The sequence below is a fragment of the Hyaena hyaena genome, unplaced genomic scaffold (genome assembly GCF_003009895.1).
Source record: "Hyaena hyaena isolate Hyena2069 unplaced genomic scaffold, ASM300989v1 scaffold_590, whole genome shotgun sequence".
NCBI classification, from domain to species: domain Eukaryota; kingdom Metazoa; phylum Chordata; class Mammalia; order Carnivora; family Hyaenidae; genus Hyaena; species Hyaena hyaena.
The window spans coordinates 842,328-863,732 of record NW_024081221.1 but is presented as its reverse complement, the minus strand read 5'-3'; the positions used below and the strand labels follow the sequence as shown (position 1 = coordinate 863,732).

Here is a 21,405-nt window from a genome sequence, read left to right as displayed (position 1 = left end):
GATGTCTAGGTTATATATATACATGTTACTGCATATATAATAAAAATATTTTTTCTGAGTTTAAACAGTTTATTTCTAATTTTCTAAACACTTAAATTTGCTGTTTTATGACTTATTCATTTTAAGGGTTTTCTTTTATTGCTTTATCTTAAGAATAGTTTTAAATACTGAGAAAGTTAAACCACAAATGTAATCAGAAAATAATACTTTAATCCTAGTTAATCCACATTATTGACCTTCTGTGCCTACATCAGCCACAATAGCAGAATGTCTGGTACATAATCTCTTGTGTGGACACCCATATCCCCTGGCCAAGTCTGATCTAGAAATGAGATCCTCTTTTGGGATGATGGTTTTGCTGATTTTTAGGAAACTAACATCTAGGATCTCATTTAATCCTCATAAGAGACAGGACGGTTGCACTGTCTTATCTAATTTGTAAAGTGAAACTAGGTCAGATGAACTACAGATAGTTGTGACTTGCTCTAAGTGGTCTGTAAGCTGAGGCTGGTGTTACTAAAATACATATTTCCTTTGTCAAAATAAAAAGAATTCACTATCTCCAAAATGACAGTAGAATTAGAGTATGAGAACTTAAGAATCCTATCTTTTGAGAATAGAAATTATATTTTTAAGAAGGCAGATGCTGTAGGGTGTGTTTCTGTGGATGTTTGTTGCGCTTGGCAGCTGGGAGGAGAGAACTAGAATGAACAACGAGGACGCTGTGTTCCCAATCTCACCTATGAAGCAGGTTCACAAGCAGGGATGGAGGACAGCAGTCAAGATTAGCTCAAAGGTTGCTTCCGTGTCTTAGCTACCAATGAAGTATCAGAAACTGTAGAGGTAAAGTGATAGGCTTTCATTAAGGAGATGTAAAAACTGGTTCCAAGTCCTTAAGAGAAAATAGAAATGAAACATAAGGGCCAGAAGTAATTACACCACTAGCATAGTTAGTTAAGAATCAACAACACAACTGCTTCAATAGACACCTTGTTCCATGTGGTATTTGGTTTGTTTCGCACAAAGTCTTTTTTTTTTTTTTTTTAATTTTATATGTTTGTTTATTTTGGAGAGAGAGAGGGAGAGCGAGCGAGCATGCATGCAAGCAGGGGAGGGTCAGGGAGAAAGGGAGGATCCGAAACAGGCTCTGTGCAGACCTGATGTGGGGCTGGAACTTATGAACCATGAGATCATGATTTGAGCCAAAGTTGGATGCTTAACCGACTGAGCCACCCAGGTGCCCCTTGCACAATGTTATAAAAGCACATGGTCAGTGTACTTCTCGTTAAGTGAAATGAAACCGGAAATAGACACTGTGCTCAGTCTACTCAGATTCAATACATTCACAAAAAGGAGGCAAAATGAAGAAATTGAAGACCATAAATGGATCCGGTTTGCTTCTGACAGTATGCCCTTCTGAAGGTGGATATTATTCATGGGGAGAATTCAGAGTACACAATTTCCTCTTACAATTATGTTAGAAAGCACATGGGTCTTAAACCGAGACAGAGCTAATTTGACTACTAACTATACCACTTAGGCATTTTGTGATGCTGGGAACTTTAAATATCTTTATTATTGTTATTATTACCTGTTAAATAAGCAAAAATATTCCTTCTTAAAGTTGTTGTAAAGAGATTATCCCCTTTCATGAAGTTGTCACAATTTCCTTGGAAAGTAGGAAAAAATACTTAAAATCTTTTAAAGATGAGTGCTGTGTAAGGAAATAAACAAGACCAGCCTGGATACATGTTATTGTATCATCTGATTCTGTTGTTCAGTTAGTCTCTGCCTCTCCTCCTTAGATAGACATTGCTCAGTGGTCTGAACTATGTTAGAGCTTTTGTTGGCTATGAAATATCCTTGTGTGGTTGTGCGTGCTACTTTTCTGTGTAGTCATTTACAAGTGAAAATGTCTTTAAAAAGTGGAAAGAATAAAGGATTACTTCTGTTCGGGTTGGTGGGTAATGGGTTAATGGAGCCATTGAGATCCTTATCTCCACCTCCACCTATACTTCTGTCTAGTGTCTATCTTTGTATCATATCTATGTATTCTAACTACCCTAATTACTCTTCTCATTTGTTTTTTGTTTATTTTGAAATAATTTTGAACTTACAGAAAAGTTGCAAAAAACAAAGAGCTTTTTGTTTTACCATTTGAAAGTAAATTAGCAAGATGACGTGTCATTACTTCCAAATACTTTAGATATGTAGTTGCTAAAAGCAGACATAGCTCCTACATAGGTCATTAGAATCAGGAAATTACCCATGGAAGCCCTAGACCCCCATTTATGTTTTGTTCTATTGATGTACTTGATAGCGAAAGGATCCCGTTCACAATCCTGTTAAACTGAGTTGCCCTGTCCCTTATAGTCTCCTTCAATCTGTACTAGTTCCTTAGTCTCTCCTTGACTTTTCAGTACCTACTTTTGAAGATTACAGACTGTTTATTTTATCAAACATCCCTTGGTTTGGGATTATCTGATATGTCCTCGAAATTAGATTTAGGTGATGCATTTCTCTTAGGAATATCACAGAAGCAATTTATTCTTCTCACTGCATCCTATACGGGAGTGCACAATTCCAGTTTGCTACATTCCGTGATCACTTACTTAGTCATGTCGACCAGATTTCTCTAGTGTCAAGTTACTCATTCTCTCTTTATGATCAGCTTGTGGGGAGTGGTGCTTTCAGACTGTGTAATATCCTGTTTCTTATCAACCTCCCACCCACTAGTTTTAGCATCTATCTAGGCTTCCTGGCTGATTTAATTATTATCATGATAGTTGCCAAATGGTGATCTTCTAATTACTTCATTCCTTCTGCATTCATCAGTTGGCATTCCACTGCAAGGAAGAGCTTCCTTCTCATATTTCTTTAATTTATTCATTCTTTTGTTTATATGAGCATGGGTGCATGGATTTTAAATATTTTGTGATTTATGGATATATTTTTAAAAATTTATTTATTTTGAGAGAGAGAGTATGTGTGGAGGTATGGGGAGGGACAAAGAGAGGAGAAGAGAGAGAATCCCAAGCAGGCTCTGCACTGTCAGGACAGAGCCTGATGTGGGGCTCCATCTCACAAACTGTGAGATTATAACCTGAGCTGAAATTGAGAGTCAAATGCTTAAACAACTGAGCCACCTGGACACCCTGGGTATTTTTTCATGGATTATAATCTGTTATTATCATTATTTATTTTGATGCTTCCAATGCCCCAGACTTGGCCAGTGGGCGCCCCTTCAAATTGTCCTCCTCATTCTTTGAGCCCTTTATGGCACAGATGAGATGATCTGGAGTCATGTTGACCCTGCTTGGACTCCAGTAGTCTGAACCAGTCTGAACCAGGGGAGATATAGGCCAGTCTCCCCTATATCCTCCTCTCCTCACTTGGGCTCTGAAATCCTGCCACTGCTTACCTGCCGGGACTCGATTCTTGAGGAAGAGAGAGAAGCAGGAAGAGGGACCTGGATGGATGAATGGACACATGGATAGACCGATGGACAGATAGGCTGGTTGACTAACTTTCAAAAACATGTTCTGCCCATAAAAATTGGGAAATAAAAAGACTAGCTCACTAGTCTGATAGGGAAACAGATATTTGGATAATCAGAAATGATGGATATGCCCCCAAATAATTTATGTATTTTATTTTGGAATGTATCTTAGTCCATTTGGGCTGCTATAGCAAAATGCCAGAGATTAGGTAGTTTATAAACAACGGAAATTAATTTTTCACAATATGGAAGGCTGGAGAGTCCAAGATCAAGGCACCAGTGTTGTTGCTTTCTGTTGAGGGCCCTCTTCCTGGTTCAGAACAGGTATCTCCTCCCATGTCCTCAGCTGACAAAAGGGGCTAGGGAGCTTTGTGGGGGCTCTTATTTAAGGCACTAATCCTATTCATGAATCCTCTATCATCGTGACCTAAGTACCTCCCAGAGGCCCCTCCGCCAGTATACTATCATCTTTGGGGGTTAGGATTGCAACATAGGAATTTTGAGAGGACACATTCAGACCATAGTAGAATGTTTCTATTGTCTACTCATGTTTGAAAATGAGTCCACTTACTATTTTGAGAACTCGGGGCCTAAACCAACCTAAGTTCTCCAGCTCATTTAATCTCACTTCTGTATAGGGTCTCGCAGTCTGAGAAATTTCTTCCTAAATCCTCTGTTTGCTTAATTTTAGAGTCAGGCTTAACAAGAAACCATATTCTTTATGCATTTCTTACCGAAGTCTTTTGTTCTGCAGTGTGTAAGTAGATGCATGATCTATAGATCAGCTGGCCCGGTACAGAGAGGTGAGCATAGTAGTTTCCTCCTCAGGAAGCCTTGTTGGGAGAGCTATGTTTTGCTTTTCTCTTTGACTGATAGGTTCTCCGTATTCCCTTCCTCTCACTAGGGCTGATGTGCCTTCCAGGAAGGTGACAGAGAGAGTCTGAGAGCAACAGGAGGGAGGTTTGCTTTTTTAAGTGTGGAGATAGGCAAGGTAGGTGAGTGTGAGAAGAGAAGGAATCTGATTGAGACAGGTTGAATGGAATGAGGCAGCTACTCCGAGACTTTGCATAACAGAGCTGGTTGGTTAATATGTTTGTCTTTCTGTCCTAGTCTTTTAAGTCTTAAAAAAAGAGAAGCTGCTTGAGATTGGAACTTTTTTTTAATGTGTTGCAATTAGGCACATGTCCAAATGAATCCTAATTTCACTAAGCCTGCCCCTAGGAGACTACTGAATTTATTTGAAATCACTGAGTCATGAAGGTATAAATATATAGTGAGGATTTAATAAACAAGCCTGATTTCAAGAATATCAAATTTATGAAACTGAGCAATGCTGTGGAATTAGGTAGTAATAAATTAGAAATAGAAGTTTAAAAGCACATAAGCCATCTACAATTTTTCGAACTTTAAAATGGCAAATGGTTTTACCGTTTAACCAGTCATGATATGAGCGAATCCTTCTTTATAAATTGAAAGAACTGTAGATTGTTTTGAACATTGCAACTATTTTTAGAGACACTTTTGTATCACAAATATGTTCGCATATATTTTAATGTGGTACTATGGTTTTTTTTTAAGGAAGGTATTTGAAAATTTATTAAATACACACTGGTGATAAATACTTAAAGACACAGCACTGAATACCATAAGATAAATAAAAGTATTTTATCAGAAGTCCTTTGGAATCCCAGCTACCACTTCTATTTCATGCCATTATCGTAAACTCACTGTAACTACATAGAACCCAGTAAAATCTCCTCTCTGGTTTCAAAGTCACCATGGACTCTGTCCTTTTCATTCTACCCTTAACAGACTGTTGGGAAGTGTTTCCAAGTATCTCACAGCTGGTCTACCTCGTCGTTCTTCCTTATTGCAGAAATCGTGTCCGACCTTTACATCAGAGCTGTGCTTATTGATCTCTCTCTCCTTAAGCCCTTGGTTCATCCTCTACCTTTCACCCAGTCCTGAGCACGATGAATGAACTTCTTTCCTTTTACCAATCATGGTGCATTATCTTCAGCTTCCTTTACACCATCTTTTTGACAATGCCCCGCTTGCAGTAATGCATCAGTCAGAAAATAAGCATTTCACTGGCCCCACCATGTGCATTTTTGGTACCAGTCACCATACAAGATGCTGGGAGTATTGTGGCAAATAAAATAAGCACATCACTGCCTTGGTGGAACTGACAGTCTAGTGGGAACAACAACTAATTAAACAAGTGAGTGCATACAGTTAAGTGATTGCAAATGTGTGCGGTGCTTTGGAGAGGGACCGGAACATACAGGAGTGTGGCGAGGAGGCACGAGGAAGGGAGGTGGAAGCTGAGGTGTGAAGACTGAATAAATATTAGCTGGTTGAGGTTTGGGTTGAGGGACATTTCCCGCAAGGAATGGTCTTTACCCCCTACCCTGTTACTCCCTTTTTTTTTCCCTTCCGCGAACTCCGTTAATCTCCTAGGTGGGATTTCTGTGGGAAAGCACAAGCCAGCAGTGGGCACCTTAGAATTGACTGGTTGATACTGAACCCCTTCCCCTAAACACCAAGACTTCATGGTCTACAACCTCCCCTCCTCATCCTAGTGACATCAGAGCTTAAGGTGATAGAAAAATGTCTCTTCCCTAAAGGAAGTTTAGGTTATTTTGTTGTAGATCATTTGCATATTAACTGTGAAGTTGCATAATCTATAATTGTGTTCTATCTGTGTATTTAGTATGTAATACTTTAGGTTTCTTGATTCAAGTTATTCAAAAAATTGTATTTCTATAACCAGCAGTTGAGATATTTAAGTATAGTATGCTGGTATTGACCATCACCAACACTGTGTTGTTTACTTGAAGTACAGATAAGCTTGCAGATACATGTCAACAGAAACAACATTACTGTACTAGTACAGAGTGGCCAAAGTGTGCTCTCCTAACATTGGTTCTTACTTTTTTACTGTAGGCATTGGAACTGGACAGCTGCTCAGACTATTTCTTACAGCCCAGCCCTTTATGGAGCCATAACCAGTTGTGTGGCAGAGAGACAGAAAACACACAACTTCCTTCACTTGATTTGCCCTTTTTCTTTAAATACATGTATTTATGAAAATAGGAATATGGAATAAAGATTAATGTATATGAGAACACTTATTAAAATGAAACTAGAATAAAATGTACAATAGAGTATTAACTAGTAGTAGACATACCTTTAACTTCCATCACTTTATTCTAAGAGGATAATCTATTTGATTTTTAAAACATCTTGTATTTAGGGGCCCCTGGGTGGCTCCGTCAGTGAAGCATCTGACTCTCAATTTCAGCTCAGGTCAGGATACCATTATTCTTGGGATCAAGCCCCGTGTTGGACTGTGTGCTGACAGCTCAGCACGGAGCCTATTGGAATTCTCTCTCTTTCCCTTCCCCGCTCACATGTGTGCGCTCTCTTTCTCTCTCTCTCAAAATAAAATATTTTTTAAAAATGTCTGATATTTAACTGTGGTAAAATACACATAAATTTTACCATTTTAACCATTTTTAATTGTATAGTTCAGTAAAGGACATTTAGAGGTTGTTAGTCTTTCTTTGCAAAACTCATACTCTCATGCTGATAAAACATCTTTCCATTCTTCCCTCCCTCCTGCCTTGGCAACCACCATCCTATTTTCTGTCTCTGTGAATTTGACTATCCTAGGCACCTCATGTAAATGGAATCATACGGTATTTGTCTTTTTATGACTGATTTATTTCACTTAGCATAATGTCTTCAAAGTTCATTCATGTTGTAGCCTGTGTCAGAATTTCCTTCCTTCTAAGGCTCAATAATGTTCCATTGTGTGCATGTATCATACTTTGTTTATCCATTCATCTGTTGATGGATGCTTGGGTTACTTCTACCTTTTGGCTCCTGTGAATGCTGCTGTTCTAAACATGGATGTACAGATATTTCTTGAAGACCCTGCTTTCAGTTCTTTTGAGAACTTACCTCATTGAGCCCCAACCTTAACACAGAGATATGTACTCTCCAAATATTTAAACAATGTGGGAAGGAAGGAGAGGAGGAGGGAGGGGACCGTCATTCCAAAAATTAGGCAGATGGTAATCTGTTAACCATATAAGGTTATCTAAGTCGGCTTCGGTGTTTCTCCAAGTGTTGTTCATGAACTACCTGCATTAGAATCTCCTGGAATGCTTGCTAAAACTTCTGACCCTTAGGTGCTTCACCAGAGTTCACAAGTCTGAATGTCTTTTAAGACTCAGGAATTTGCACCCTTGGTGATTCTTAAACATGCTGAGATGTGAGATGCACTGCCCCACTGGGAGGGAGATGTCTCAGAATTTACCTGTGTTAGTGCCTGTGAAGGCTCTGCTCTCTGCCTTCCTTTGGGGCACATTCATCCCAGGCTATCCCATGATGCACTTTCTTTTCCACTCTGTCCATATATTGTAGCCCAAGTAAAAGTTTCATAAATATAGCAAAGGATGGCCAGGCCTGAGTTGGCAATTCTCAGCTTTGATCTGGGTCCTTTTTCATTCAAGGCCCTTCTTCCTCAGGATGCTAAGTGGCAATTCACTGTGGCTGCCTGCCTGCTTTGGTCAGGGGCCAATGAACAGGTTAGGACTTACTCAGGCCTTGTGGTGTCAAGGTTTACCCGAGTTCTTAAAGGGACCACTTCTTTTTTCTCATGTGAATATTTTAAAGACAGTATGTTGTAGCCCTCAGGATAGTAATTTCAGACATTTATGTTGTATAACCAAAGGATAAGTGTGACATCTTCAGTAAAACCAACCAGGCTCTTCTGCATTTTGAAATCAAACTCTTGGTCTTCATCCAGTTATCACATGCTGCCACATCCTATCTGCCATGTGTGGCTTTGCTTCTAATTGGGATCTATGATTGTAAGTGATTCATATTTTTTAATACCAGCTTTTCTTCAACTAATGTTGCTGTATTTTCAGAAATATTGTCTTCAACCTTTTGTGTGATATAAGACCATGTTTAATATTTGACTTACATTAAAAGTAATTATACTAATGAGTGATATATATATATATTTAATGAAAGGAGCTGTCACTGGAGTGAGGGCAAAGCCATATTAATGGAATTTGGTTTTGTTATAACTGTCCACCCTTTCCACAGTGTGCTCCATACAAATTTCTGTTCCTTAACTGATGGGGGGACTCCCATAATTTTTAGTCTCTGGCTCATTTCTACTGCCAGTTTTTGTGATTTGCATTTGCTGGAGTTGAAATCCCTTCTAGAATGGAAATGCTGTGAGGGTGGGGACAGGATTACATGTGTTTAACAAATATTTCTTAAATGAATGAAACTTGAAGCTGATTATATTTCATATACCACTCTTACTATTTCTTCTGGAAAATTTCTTTGCAATTTTCTATTACACTAAAACCCTTTTATGAGTCTAAGAACTCAATTTCAAGAGATTGAGAAGCTTACCTACCTAATAGCTTTAGCTGGGCCAATGGATGCTATGTTTGAAACATTCATTTGATTTCATGGGATCACTTATTTTTCTATGTTGAAAATGGACCGAACAGAACCCCTAACACCCACCAGTAATTTCACAAATTTATCCTGATGGTTGATAAGGAGTCTGAACCCTCCTGACTGTGACTGACATGATGTCAATACCTCTCCTACCTAGGACGCATTATTAGTAATAGATCAATGCCATCATTTTACCCACAACAGGCAGTGCTTTTGAGTCTGTGTCTCTGTATACCAGATAACCTAGTGGCATGAGCCTACCCTTTGCTATTTACAAATTTTGGCCTCAGGCCATACACACTGAAAATCCTTTATGTGTCAGTTCTGTTTGTTTTCACAGAGGATATAGAACCTGTTGTCAGTGGAAGGCTCAGAGCAGCACTTTGTGGAGCTTTCTTTCAGCAACATTTTGGGATCCAGTGTCAGGAATGGTTAGCCGAAGTTACTCTTGCAGTATATAAATAAATTCAGATTGAGAAAAGAGAGTAATAAAAATCCTTTGAAGGCAGATTTGCACAGCATGATGCAATACTGTACAAAATTAATATGGGGGGCCTTTTGCATCTCTAGTCCTCCAGTCCCAAAGTAAGAATACCTGGGTATAACTGTTTAACAATAGTGTTACGGCTTAATTGATGTTTCTGGTTGCTTTAAGATCTTCCAGAAAAATTATTACCTGTAGCTACAAGGTAACAAGACTCAGACCTAAAGACATCTGTGGGATCCCAGGAGAAGTTAATTAAAAGCAGGCCGGTAGGACTGATCAGTGGGTCTCCCCTCAGTTGGATTTGTTGATACTCTTGCTTCCCTGAGTAAATGTGTTTCAGTATTCAGTGTGACCCTAAGTCTTTAAAGTAGTAAGCAGGGTTGTAGCTGTGTGATTTTAATAGCAGTCAGAAAATTAAAATCTAACATGATGCCTAAAAGTTGTATATAAATATATATTAAAACTAAGATCCACACTAGTGTAAAAAGTAGATTATTCTCTTGAACCCTTAATTTTTTTCGTATTTTAACAAGCATTCAGGGACGCTTGGGTGGCTCAGTTAAGTGTCCAACTTTGGCACTGGTCATGATCTCACAGTTCATGGATTCGAGCCCCGCTTAGGTTTCTGTGCTGACAGCTCAGAGCCTGAAGCCTGCTTTGTCTCCCTGTCCCTCCCCTGCTCACTCTCTGTCTCTCTCTCAAAAATAAACATTAAAAAATTTTTTTTAATCTTTTAACAAGAATTTAGACTTCATTCTTTTTATAAGCCATTACTATATGTATAGAACTGTCTTTCTTGGGGCGCCTGGGTGGCTCAGTCGGTTAAGCGTCCGACTTCAGCTCAGGTCATGATCTCACGGTTTGTGGGTTCGAGCCCCGCGTCGGGCTCTGTGCTGACAGCCAGCTCACGAGCCTGGAGCCTGTTTCGGATTCTGTGTCTCCCTCTCTCTGTGACCCTCCGCTGCTCATGCTGTCTGTCTCTCTCTCTCTCTCTCTCAGAAATAAAACATTTTTTAAAAATTTTCAAAAGTCTGTCTTTCTTATCTGTTCCCCTCGTCACGCCCTCCACAGTCAAATCAACCAACAGATGTTTATTGACTTTTATTATCAGAATGATGCCACTGTGTCAGTTGTATCCTGTCCTTAGTGAATTCAGGGCATAATAATTTGGGTGTGCTAATTTAATATGTTCTTGGTGTCCTCCTGATTTGCTCTTCTTTAATTCCTAGTCAGCTTGAACTCTTTCCCATTTTGGTTTGCTAACTTCGTTCTTCCCTCTGTGGCTTAGGGATCCCTATTCTTGATTCCCTCCCCTCCCCCCACCCCCTATCACAATTGTCATCCTCAGAGACCTGACAGCAACGGGGGGGGGGGGCATGGGGGGCATGCCTTCAGCAATTAGTACTTTTTGCTTTCTGTCTCTTTGCTCTTCTTCCATACTTCATTATAGTGGAAACCGAGGAGCAAATGGGTAGTATTGGAAAACCTGGAAGGGAAAACTAATGTGAACGGGGTGGGGGTGGGGGGCTCCAGGGCAACGTGTGTTAGGCAGAGTTGGAGAACTCAGGTTTTGATAAGTAATGGGAGGCAGTGTGAGATTATGTAATGATCTGGCATTGTCAGCAGGCTTGGATTCCAACACCAGGCCTGCCATTCTTACATGGATATAATAAAGCATACCTCACAAGACTGCCAAGAGCACTAAATGAGATTACACATGAGGCCTCTTCTATCCTCCCTCCTCTGGGGCGGGAAGGGCAGCAGCTACGTGACAGGGCAGAAGCGCAGAGGACTATGCTTAGGAGGAAACCTTGATCTCTCCCCAACTCCCCCCCGCCCCCGCCCCTTCTTCTCGCAGTTAGCATTTCACATGTTTTCTCATTTTATCTTCATAGCAGCCTTATTATACACGTATCATTATTCCCATTTTTCTGATGAGGAAATTGAGGCTCTGAGAAGTGACATGCCTTGCACAAGGTCATGGATTTGGTAAAGGATTTGGGTCGAGTTCTGTCAGATTCCAAAGCCATTCCCTTGCCACGCCAGGCTCCCTGTATAATGAGTGTGTGACTCAAGAATGAAAAGGAGTTAATGGAGTGGCCATTCCACTATTCTTTCCACTACTTCACTTGGTGAATGACTAATAAGCAAACACTCCCAGAGGGTATTTGCATTTTAAAAGAGGAGCTCATTAACCCTAATGAATCTCTAATTGGTGGAGTATGTGGGGGAGATCTTTCTGATCACTGGGGCTTTCTCCTGTGTCTTCAAGGTGCCTGGCTCTCCTGTTCTCTCTCTATAGATTATCAACTCTTCTGGAATCAGAAGTATGTAGTAGAATGCAGACACATCCTGCTAGTCCGCCCCAAATGCCATCGGATGAACTGATGGGGTGGGGGGGGGGGGTTGTTGTGGAAAGATAGCAAGAAAATAAGTGTAGGTTAGCACTGTGGAAAATGTTCCAAAGCTGAATAACAAATTTGGCAACTTTGAGGGTCATCTGAAGAGTCAGGCAAAAATAATATATTCCTTAACCAATTTTAACTTCAGAAATGTTCTATCAGCATTTTCCGTGGTGTATTCATAGATCCCTGTGAAATGTTTAAAAGGTATCAGTGAATACAATGCTCCAGTCAAGTACATTGTGAAAAAAAGTTGTAAAGTTCTTTACTGAAGAATTTCTCAGAGCCTTTAATATGTTAAAGTGCATTGGAAATCAACTGGAAGGGAAGGCATTCTGCAGATTTTTCTCATACTTTCGACCATAGAAATAATTTTTCCATGTGAACCCCTCAAAACTAGTGCTTTATAGACTGCATTCTCAGATAAGCAGTTCTAGATAATTCTTTTCTGGTTAAAAGAAAGAAAACAGTCTTCTGCATTCACAGCTTTTCATATTTAGCTAGGCTCCAGCCCTGTCCGCATCAAGCCCATTCCCAGTCCTGTTAGACCCCAAGGCCTTCCAGTAGGAACTCTCTTTTTCTTCAGATAAGAGCTAACCCATTTGGGGGGACACACCCCAACGGAGACTAAATTCTCATTGTTACTGCCTATTGAGCTGGTGTTGAAGAATGTGGTTTCCATCAAAGACCGGATAGGTTTTTGAACCCGAGGATTAGCTTGAGCTCCGTCCAGTTACGGGAAATGCTGGGCTGGAGCAGCTTTTCCCAGATGGAGGAGGTCCCCGTGGAGGGTCAGAGCAAACAGAACCACATGCTGCCTGTGGTCCTCTCGTTCTCAAGAGCAGGGGAGGACGAAGGGGCAGAACCACATGCACAAGGTCCCCAAATTACCAAGCCATGGATGGGAGAGTGAAGGGAGGCCTGGGGTTAATGTTATTAGATTTTCCTCCACATTGAAGGAGGCCTAAGTGTAAGGATACTTCCCCACCCCCTCTCCTGCCAAAACAAGTCTCCTCTGGGTAACCCAAATAGGCATTGGGGTTCCCCTCCCAGCCCTGGGGATTTCGCTCCTTTCATCCTTCTCTTAAACCTAGTGCTCACTCTTGACCACCATTTCTCCTCTCCTTTGACTCAATTCACCCAGTAGAATAGGACCATGATGATACCCTAATGACCATCCCTTCCTTGTCTCCTCATATAACTCAAACATAATTCAGCATTTTATCCTAGAAAAGGTGGAGTACATATAGTCTCTAAAATAGGGGTCAGGAGGGGCGCCTTGCTGGCTCAGTTGGTAGAGCATGTAGCTCTTGAGCTCAGGGTCATGAGTTCAAGCCCAGTGTTGGGCATAGAGATTATTTAATAAGATAATAATAATAAACCCAGAGATTAGGAAACTACAGCTTGAAACTTGTTTTTGTAAATAAAATTTTATTGGAACACAGCTATATTTGTTAGTTTATATATTGTCTGTGACTGTTCTCAGCCACAAGGGTAGAGTTGAGAATTTTGTGACAGAAACAGTAGGGGCCACAAAGTCTAAAATGTTTACTGTCTAGCACTTTAAATGGAAAACATCTGCCAATCTCTAAAATATAGATGATTTTTGCTTCAGCCCTTTGAGTTCCAAAAGAGCTTCCTTAGTATGTATATTTAGTCTTTATTATTTACTCTAAATAACAACTACATTTTAAACCAAGAAAATTGCATGGTTGTAGTATAAGAGGGATTTTGCCTTTTGTGGAACTGTTACTAGCCATACAAACTTCTGGAAAAACATCAGGGGGACTGTGTTTGCTTTAAAGGATGGGAAGGAAGGAGAGAGGCTTGCTCTGGTCAGAAGTGCTGGGCATCATCATTGGAAAGGGAAGAGAAGAGATCATCTGTGAGGCTTGTGGAAGAAGAAAGGAGTGGAGAAGCTTCTCTGGGCACAGCAGGTTGGACCAGCACAAAACCCTGTGTTCAGAGCTCCCTTTCAGATCCTCAGGCTCTTCTTTTCACTGTTCTCTAACTCAGACTTGATTCCTCCCACCTTGCCCCACATCCATGGGAACCTTCCACCAGACCACAGAAACCCTAGAAGTTCTGGGTCCCACTGTGACTGCCTTCTACATGGGAGACTTCGGGCAAGTCACCGAGTGCCTCTGCCCCTTAGGGTTCCTTCTCCCTAAACTGGGGAGACAGAGGGTGGATGGGGGAAGATGCCTTACTTCGTCATAGTGAGAATCAAATGTGGTGCTGTTAAAAAAGAAAGAAAAGAAAAAAGTTTTATGGAATGTAAAGTACTGTGAACATGTTGGTTGTTTTTGTTCTTTTTAAACAGCTGACTGGCAGATGACAATATGTAATCTATCTAGTATATAAATTAGAGTTAACTGGCAACTTGAAAACTAAAGTATCTTATATCCCATTTGTCACGTGCATCTTTATTGTTGAAGTATCTAACTTTCATGTGGGTTATAAAAAATTAGAGAAAATAACTGAATTTTTCTCATGATAAAATAATTCTTTAGTGGGAAGAAAAAAATCCCATTTCGTCGTGACCTGTTCCTTTCCATTTGTTTGTGTAGTTTTCATTTTGTGGCTTTGTTTATAGAGAATAATCTTGCAGATGGCATTTTTCCCTTGTAATCAGTTATTGTCCTATCTGAGTCATCACCAGACATGGCATTTCAGTAAATAGTGATTCTACAATCGCTTCCAGGCAGATGTGTTGTGTGATGTCAGGAACACTGGCTGATAACCTTTCTGGTTATTCAAGCAGTAGGGAGAAATGGAGAAAGCTTTGTACAGATACACAGCTTGAAGTCAGAAAATGGCAAAGGAAGTACAGACTTTGTGTCGAATGATTTTCGCCAAACACAGTGTGTGGATAGGGGATTGAGCAGCAATCATTTTATTTTTTATCTTTATTTTTTAAATAGTTTACTATCAAGTTGGTTTCCATATAACACCCAGTCTCATCCCAACAAGTGCCCTCCTCCTTGCCCATCACCCCCCTTCCAGCAGCAATCATTTTAAAAGGGAGAAGCTCTTGAGGAAATGACCTTTCCTATTGGACGATACATATAATAAGCATATGTTTAATAATAATGAGTTATTAAACATACTTTGACCTCAGTGTGCAGACCTTTGCATTACCTTTGCTACTCATGCTGCTGTGGCCTTCACACCACTAGCCAAGCAAATTAAACTCCCCATGAATTGGGTTTGTCACCTGTAAACTGGGGGCTTATCTTGTCCCTAACTTTCAGAGAGAAGAGAGATTTCTGAAAACAAGGCTCTTTGAGATTTACAAATAAATGGTCAGTTTAAACAACACTTGGAAATCAATCAAAATAGTTAGACATGCTAAGACACAAAAGTAGGTGGATGTAATTGTTCACTTAATAGCTGTTAACTTTATTATCCTGTAGACACACCCCCAAAGTTTTTAATGCTTTGGTCTCTAGGATTTTTTTCTTATAAAGCACTAATTGTTTTAAAAACCTAATAAGTTATACCACAATTGTGGATCCCTAGAAGCAGTATAGCATAGTGGTATTTAATACAGTTGCCTTTTGGGGCACCTGGATGGCTCAACTGGTTGAGCATCTGACTCCTGATCTTGGCTCAGGTCATGAGCTTATAGTTTATGAGATCAAGCCCCACATTGGACTCTTGTGCTGACAGTGTGGAGCCTGCTTGGGATTCTCTCTCTCCTTCTCGGTCTGCTTCCCCAGCCCTGCTCACATGCTCGGACTCTCTCTAAACAGATAAATAAACTTAAAAAAAAAAGTTTAAAAAAACACAGTTGCCTTTTAAGTTTCACAAATGTGTTTAGAAGGGCATTAACTGTATGCTCAAATAAAGTTTTTTATTACATGCCATCTAATATTTTATCTCAGTTTTATGGACAAGATATGATAAAGAGAAGTTCACTAATTTATTCAGCTAGTATTTATTGAATACCTATTATGTGCTGGGTCTTGCCCAATGATAATATCGCACATAGCTGAGAACAGAGCTTACAAACTGGAATATGCATCGATGTGCCTACATTTTAAACATTTTGGGGGGAGGGGAGTTACTTTATCATAAGTAAACATCAATTTAGTTCTTCATGATTTTAGAATTTAACAGGCTTATTTAATTCTTTAAAATGTCAGTAAGGCTCTTTCTTGATTATCGCCATTGGTATGCTAAACTTTTGTGTTTCATAAAAAAAGTTAAGCTCAGCCAGGACTTGCATACTTTGTTATCTCCAATCAAGACTTGTGACCTTCCTTATTAACAAATTCCTAACCTTTAGTGTTGGCCACATCATCATCTATGAATCTTATAATCTTCCCCTGTTGTGGACATTCCTGAACTGGCTCAATTTTACAGAACGGCAGTTTACAAATTCCTAAACCAACCTCTCATTTTGCATTAAAGAAGTAGGCTAATTGTTTCGTTACCTAACATGTGTTAATCACAGATCATTAGAGATAGTTAATAAATTAAAATAGGTCGTAAATAAATGAAATTATGCTTATACTTACCCAACTATGTTTGTGTCTGTCCTATGTCCTTGGAGCCAGCCTAGTTACCAACTTCGTTTCACCCAAGCATCAACCTCAGGAATCAAAGTATTAACTGAAGGCTAATTTACGAATTTGTTCATTGTTCTTTCCTTCTGTAAAGATTGTTTGACATTTGGTTAATTATTACATGCAAATATCCATATCTACTCAGAGGCAAATGTACAGACACACAAGTAAACACTTATAAAGAGGAAACCTTATTAAAAAACATAACATGGGGGCACCTGGGTGGCTCAGTCGGTTAAGCGTCCGACTTTGGTTCAGGTCATGATCTCATGGTCTGTGGGTTCGAGCCCCGTGTCAGGCTCTGTGCTGACAGCTCAGAGCCTGGAGCCTACCTCAGATTCTGTGTCTCCCTCTCTCTCTGACCCTCCCCTGCTCACGCTGTCTCTCTTTCTCAGAAATGAATAAAGCGTTAAAAAAAATACTAATAATATGGAGGACACTTACTAATTTGCCGTATCTTCCTTAAGTCATAAACTCTCCTAGTTTATTTGAAATATGACCTGATTTACAAAATATGAATTCACTTGATACTTCCAGAGTAAACCTCTATAAAAGCAGGATATAGCTTTGGTTTAGATTGTTTGTATGTATATGAATGGATGATTTCTGAAACCTCTATACAATTACCATCCTTAAAAATTAAGTTACTTTGAAACAAAAGAAATAGTAGTTGCTTCCATAGTGTGAAACATACAGTGACAAAAGATATTTTAAAAGAATAGAAGACAGTTTGGCCTCAATGGTATGGTAAAGGTGTTGTTTTTTTCCTTTTTCCTTTTTTGCTTTATAGGAGATACAGTTCATGAGCAAAGAACGGCAGCAAGAGGTAAAACTTCAGAAGAAGAAGGCAGCCAACCTTTAGAGGTAAGTGAAACTCAGTAAGCCCTTTTGGGGTAAAGCTCAACGAGTCACTAATTATATATTCCTCTGAGGATAAATAGTAGCTTCCACTCTTGCTGCATACATAGACAGGTGCCGAGTACAAATAATACAGGTGATTTCTCCAGTGCTGAGCTTTTCCTAGTGCTTGATATGGAATCTTTCAGTTGAAAAAAGAGGAAGAGAGCACTTCAGTTAAAACATTGGAACTATTTTTAATTGAGTGATTATTTTCTAATACATTCAAGTGAGTAGGTAATATGTGCACCTGTAAGGAAAGGTTTGCAAATACCAATTTAGAACTGTATGGCCTTACCATTTCCAGCATCAAAGCATACTCCTTGACACCGTTCGGTAGAAAGACTAGGGTATTGGTTCTTTTCCACATGAGAAAATTATTTTTTCATTGTGGGTACTTCGAAATGCAATTCAGATCCTTTTCATAGACTATGTGGAAATATCCTAACATTCTTTAATCACTAAAATAATCATTTTTAAGATTTAGGGGGAATAGGAATTATTAGGGTAGAAGATAGGAATTTTGAAACTTTCTACATGGTGACACACCCCTACTTAATTCTTCTTGTGGTACAGGAGGCTATTGGTGCATACAGCCAGAGAGAGGTCAGGGACCTGGCCTGTTTGATTCATCACCATAGTCCCAAAGCCTAGCACAGACTAGGCAGTCAAAAAGATTTGTTAAATGAATAAATGAATAAAATCTTGATCAGTCAAGATGCATCTTACCCAGTCTCGGGGTTTTAAATTCTTTGAAGAGGCTGATGGCTCCTCAAGTAGATCTCCATGAGACTTCTCACATGAGCTCTAGACTATATCCAACTGCCTATGTGCCATTTCACTTACACATTTCTAGACCAGGCTAAGTGTATGACTTTGGTTCAGGTCATGATCTCCCGATTTGTGAGTTCAAGCCCCACATCAGGCTCGGTGCTGAGAGCTCAGAACCTGGAGCCTGCTTTGGATTCTGTTTCTCCCTCTCTCTCTGCTCCTCCCCCATTCCTACTCTCTCTCTGTCTCTCAAAAAGTAAATAAACGTTAAAAAACATTAGAATCAAAACACCTGAGGTACCCCTGCCCCTCTCCTCCTCACGTTGCACATGCAGCCCATCAGTAAGCCTGGTCACCTCTCCCTCAACCTGTGGAATCTGACCCCTTCTCAGCACCGACACCGTTAGAATTCTGGTCTGAGCCACCACCGTCACCAGGGCTCTCTACTCCCTGCCTTCTCCCTTAAGTCCATTCTCCACACAGCAGATGGAAGTATGAGTGAGATCACATCACCCCTTGGCTTAAAACCTCCTGGCTGCCCACTGTAGCTAGAACACCTGCTGTATATTATGGCGGGCTCCCAAGAGCAACACGTGCTCTCCCATTCCCATTCTCTCCACACCCCCAAACTCCAGCCCCACCTACCAGCTGCTATTCTGTCCCCTAGTCATGTTAAATTCCTTCCCACCTCAGCCTTTGCATTTGCTATCCTTTTGTTACTGTAGGGTCATTCAGGTCTTAGTTCCAGTGTCATTTTTCAGGACTCCCTCAGCTAACGTATCTTCCCCCCCGCCCCCCACCACTGTCACATAACTTCACCTGATTTCCTCCACAACCTTTATTCTCAGATTATTCATTTGTTTACTGTCCGCCTCCCCTGACTAGAATGAAAACAGACTCTCTGGGCCTAGAATAGCATCTGGTACGTGGAATGTGCTCAGTAAATACCTGTTAATGGTGATCTAGATTTCCTGTAATGCCATCATCTGCCTGCCAAGTTAAAGGCCGAAAAATGTCATTTTGACTCATTCACCTCAATGTTCTAATCAGGTCTATCAATTCTTACTGATTCTACCTCACAAATACCCTCCCAAGTCTAGTTCCTCATTCTTCAACTAGGTCTTTGTCTGTCCACTAGACGGTTATTAGATGAGCAGTTTCTTTTCCAAATCCCTTTCTGAAAAGAACAGCAGGTTTTGTTACTTCAGGCCCCCCCAGATGCCTTGAAACCTGCTAAATGAAGCTTAAAAACAAAACACTGTTCAAATGGCACCTCCTTTGTGAACTCTTTCTACACCTCCCAGCCAGAGATAGCCTCAATGTCCTTATACTACTTGTGCTGTCTTTTATGACTTCACGATCATGCCAGTTCCTGGAAGATGGAGTCTATACCTTAGTTAACTAGCTTTATAGCTTCAGCCACTAACCTAGTGTCAGACACATGTGTGTGGTATGACAGAGGTGCCCTGTCAGTGATTCTAAGGTGGATAAATGAACAAATAAGTTAACAAAGGAAAAAAAGACAGCAAATGCGGTCTTGTATGTCTCTTCATTAAATCCTATTTTTCTCCTTACACTATAAACACATGGCATTTTTTTCTTTTTATCACTGTAAAAATTTTTCTTATTTCTTAGAACTTACCCATAAAAATCTATTAATTTACACTATTATTGACACTCTTACTAAATTAGCAAGGAAAAATATAATTTCATTAGAGCATCTGACTTCGGCGTGAGTCATGATCTCATATTTTGTGAGTTTGAGCCCCATGTTAGGCTCTGTACTATCAGCTCAGAGCCTGGAGCCTGCTTCAAACTCTGTGTCTCCCTCTCTATCTGGCCTTCCTCACTCATGTTCTGTTTCTCTCTCTTTCTCAAAAATAAATAGACATTAAAAAAAAAAAAGATACACCTCTGATTTAGAAATTGTAACTATTGTACCTTAGCAGGAAGGATTCTCATTATTTTAGTTTTTAATGGCTATACAAGAAATGTTGAAATATTATTTATAGTGAGAATATGTTTGGTAAATTAGCATGGGTTCCATAATGTCTAAAAATAAGACTTTTAGTTGCCAAAATATAACTCCCATTTCTAAGGACCCGTTGGAGAAGGTGGCTTTAGTATATCAAAATAGGTTTTCTGGTAAGTTCAGATAAACATTGAGATTGTCTGCTGTTCTCAAGGAATTGTTGGACCTGGGGTAGAGAGGCTGTCAGATACGTACAACTGTGATTCTCAGTTACAGAAGCAGACATTCTCTATTCTATTCATGGAAAATTAGAAAACTCCAAAAATCCCTGGCTCCCATGGCAAAACAAATCATCAAAAACTGTTTGTATTAGTGAAAATTGCTTTTGGGATGTCTGGGATTGAGGCATGTTTTAAAACATTACTTTTTCAGAATAAACTTTAACTTCAAATAAAAAAAAAAAAAAAGGAAAACTCCAAAAATTGCTCTAATATAAAATGGGATAATAAGTTCCTTAACTTCCATAACTTTTACAAAGGTAAGTGAGATTTCAATGAAGGAAGAAATGCTAGGTGAGCTTTGAACCATGAACAAATTTTTCTTACTATTTATACAATTAATTCCTATATGATAAATTCCTGTGAAATTCCTTGACGAAATCCTTCATTAAGAACATTTTAATAAAAACTTGAAAGAAAAAAAAGAGGATATTTTAGAAATATAGAGGCAAATCATGGTATGAAACAATTTTCCACATAGGCATCTCAATGATAGATGATAAAGGGTTAAAAATGAATGTAGCTCGGCCTAGGCTATACTCTAGTTTTAACGGCACTTAAAATATTTTGTTAAGTAGTCTGTGCTATTTTTCCTTACACTCTATAGCCCAGGTATACGTAAAAAATGTGTTCCCTCTCCAAATACAGCTCTCTCCCGACATCGTGACTCTAGCATCTAGGCAGAATAGAATTTGCAAAAAGGGGATGTGGTTTGGACATCAATAAGTGAATTTTTACAGATTTGGATTAGGAGCTATGTTGATACATTTACACAAAAGACTATGAAAGGCAGCATATTTATTTGCATTAATTAGTGGGACTTTTTACTGTGTGAACTGAAAATAGTGCAGCATTCACTTCAGAAAAACATTAATTTCTTAGTATACTTGTCTTCTTCAGTCCCCTTCTCCTCTTCAGTTCCTTCCAATGATGACTTTAGTTACTATTGTTTCTACCTTGGCATTCCCTCTGTATGATCCCAAAGTATCATCACCTAAAACAGTATAACTTAAGTATCAAACCATTTAGTCATCAAAC

General features: G+C 39.5%; 1 protein-coding gene and 1 long non-coding RNA gene across 5 annotated transcripts in view; one reads left to right on the top strand and one right to left on the bottom strand.

Moving 5' to 3' along the window:
* Window positions 1-21,405, bottom strand: part of LOC120248470 — a 201,602-nt gene that overhangs the window by 18,371 nt on the left and 161,826 nt on the right. For all 3 annotated transcript variants that reach the window (XR_005532580.1, XR_005532581.1, XR_005532582.1), the window contains exons 2-3: window positions 16,402-16,535; window positions 741-835 (exon numbers count right to left, since the gene is read on the bottom strand). This is a non-coding gene — a long non-coding RNA (uncharacterized LOC120248470). The remainder of the gene's footprint in view (window positions 1-740; window positions 836-16,401; window positions 16,536-21,405) is intronic.
* The window catches only part of UMAD1 (UBAP1-MVB12-associated (UMA) domain containing 1), a 221,675-nt gene that overhangs the window by 129,459 nt on the left and 70,811 nt on the right, over window positions 1-21,405 (top strand). For both annotated transcript variants that reach the window (XM_039256832.1, XM_039256831.1), the window contains one exon: window positions 17,240-17,313. In XM_039256832.1, the coding sequence (XP_039112763.1) occupies window positions 17,240-17,313 (74 nt within the window). The remainder of the gene's footprint in view (window positions 1-17,239; window positions 17,314-21,405) is intronic.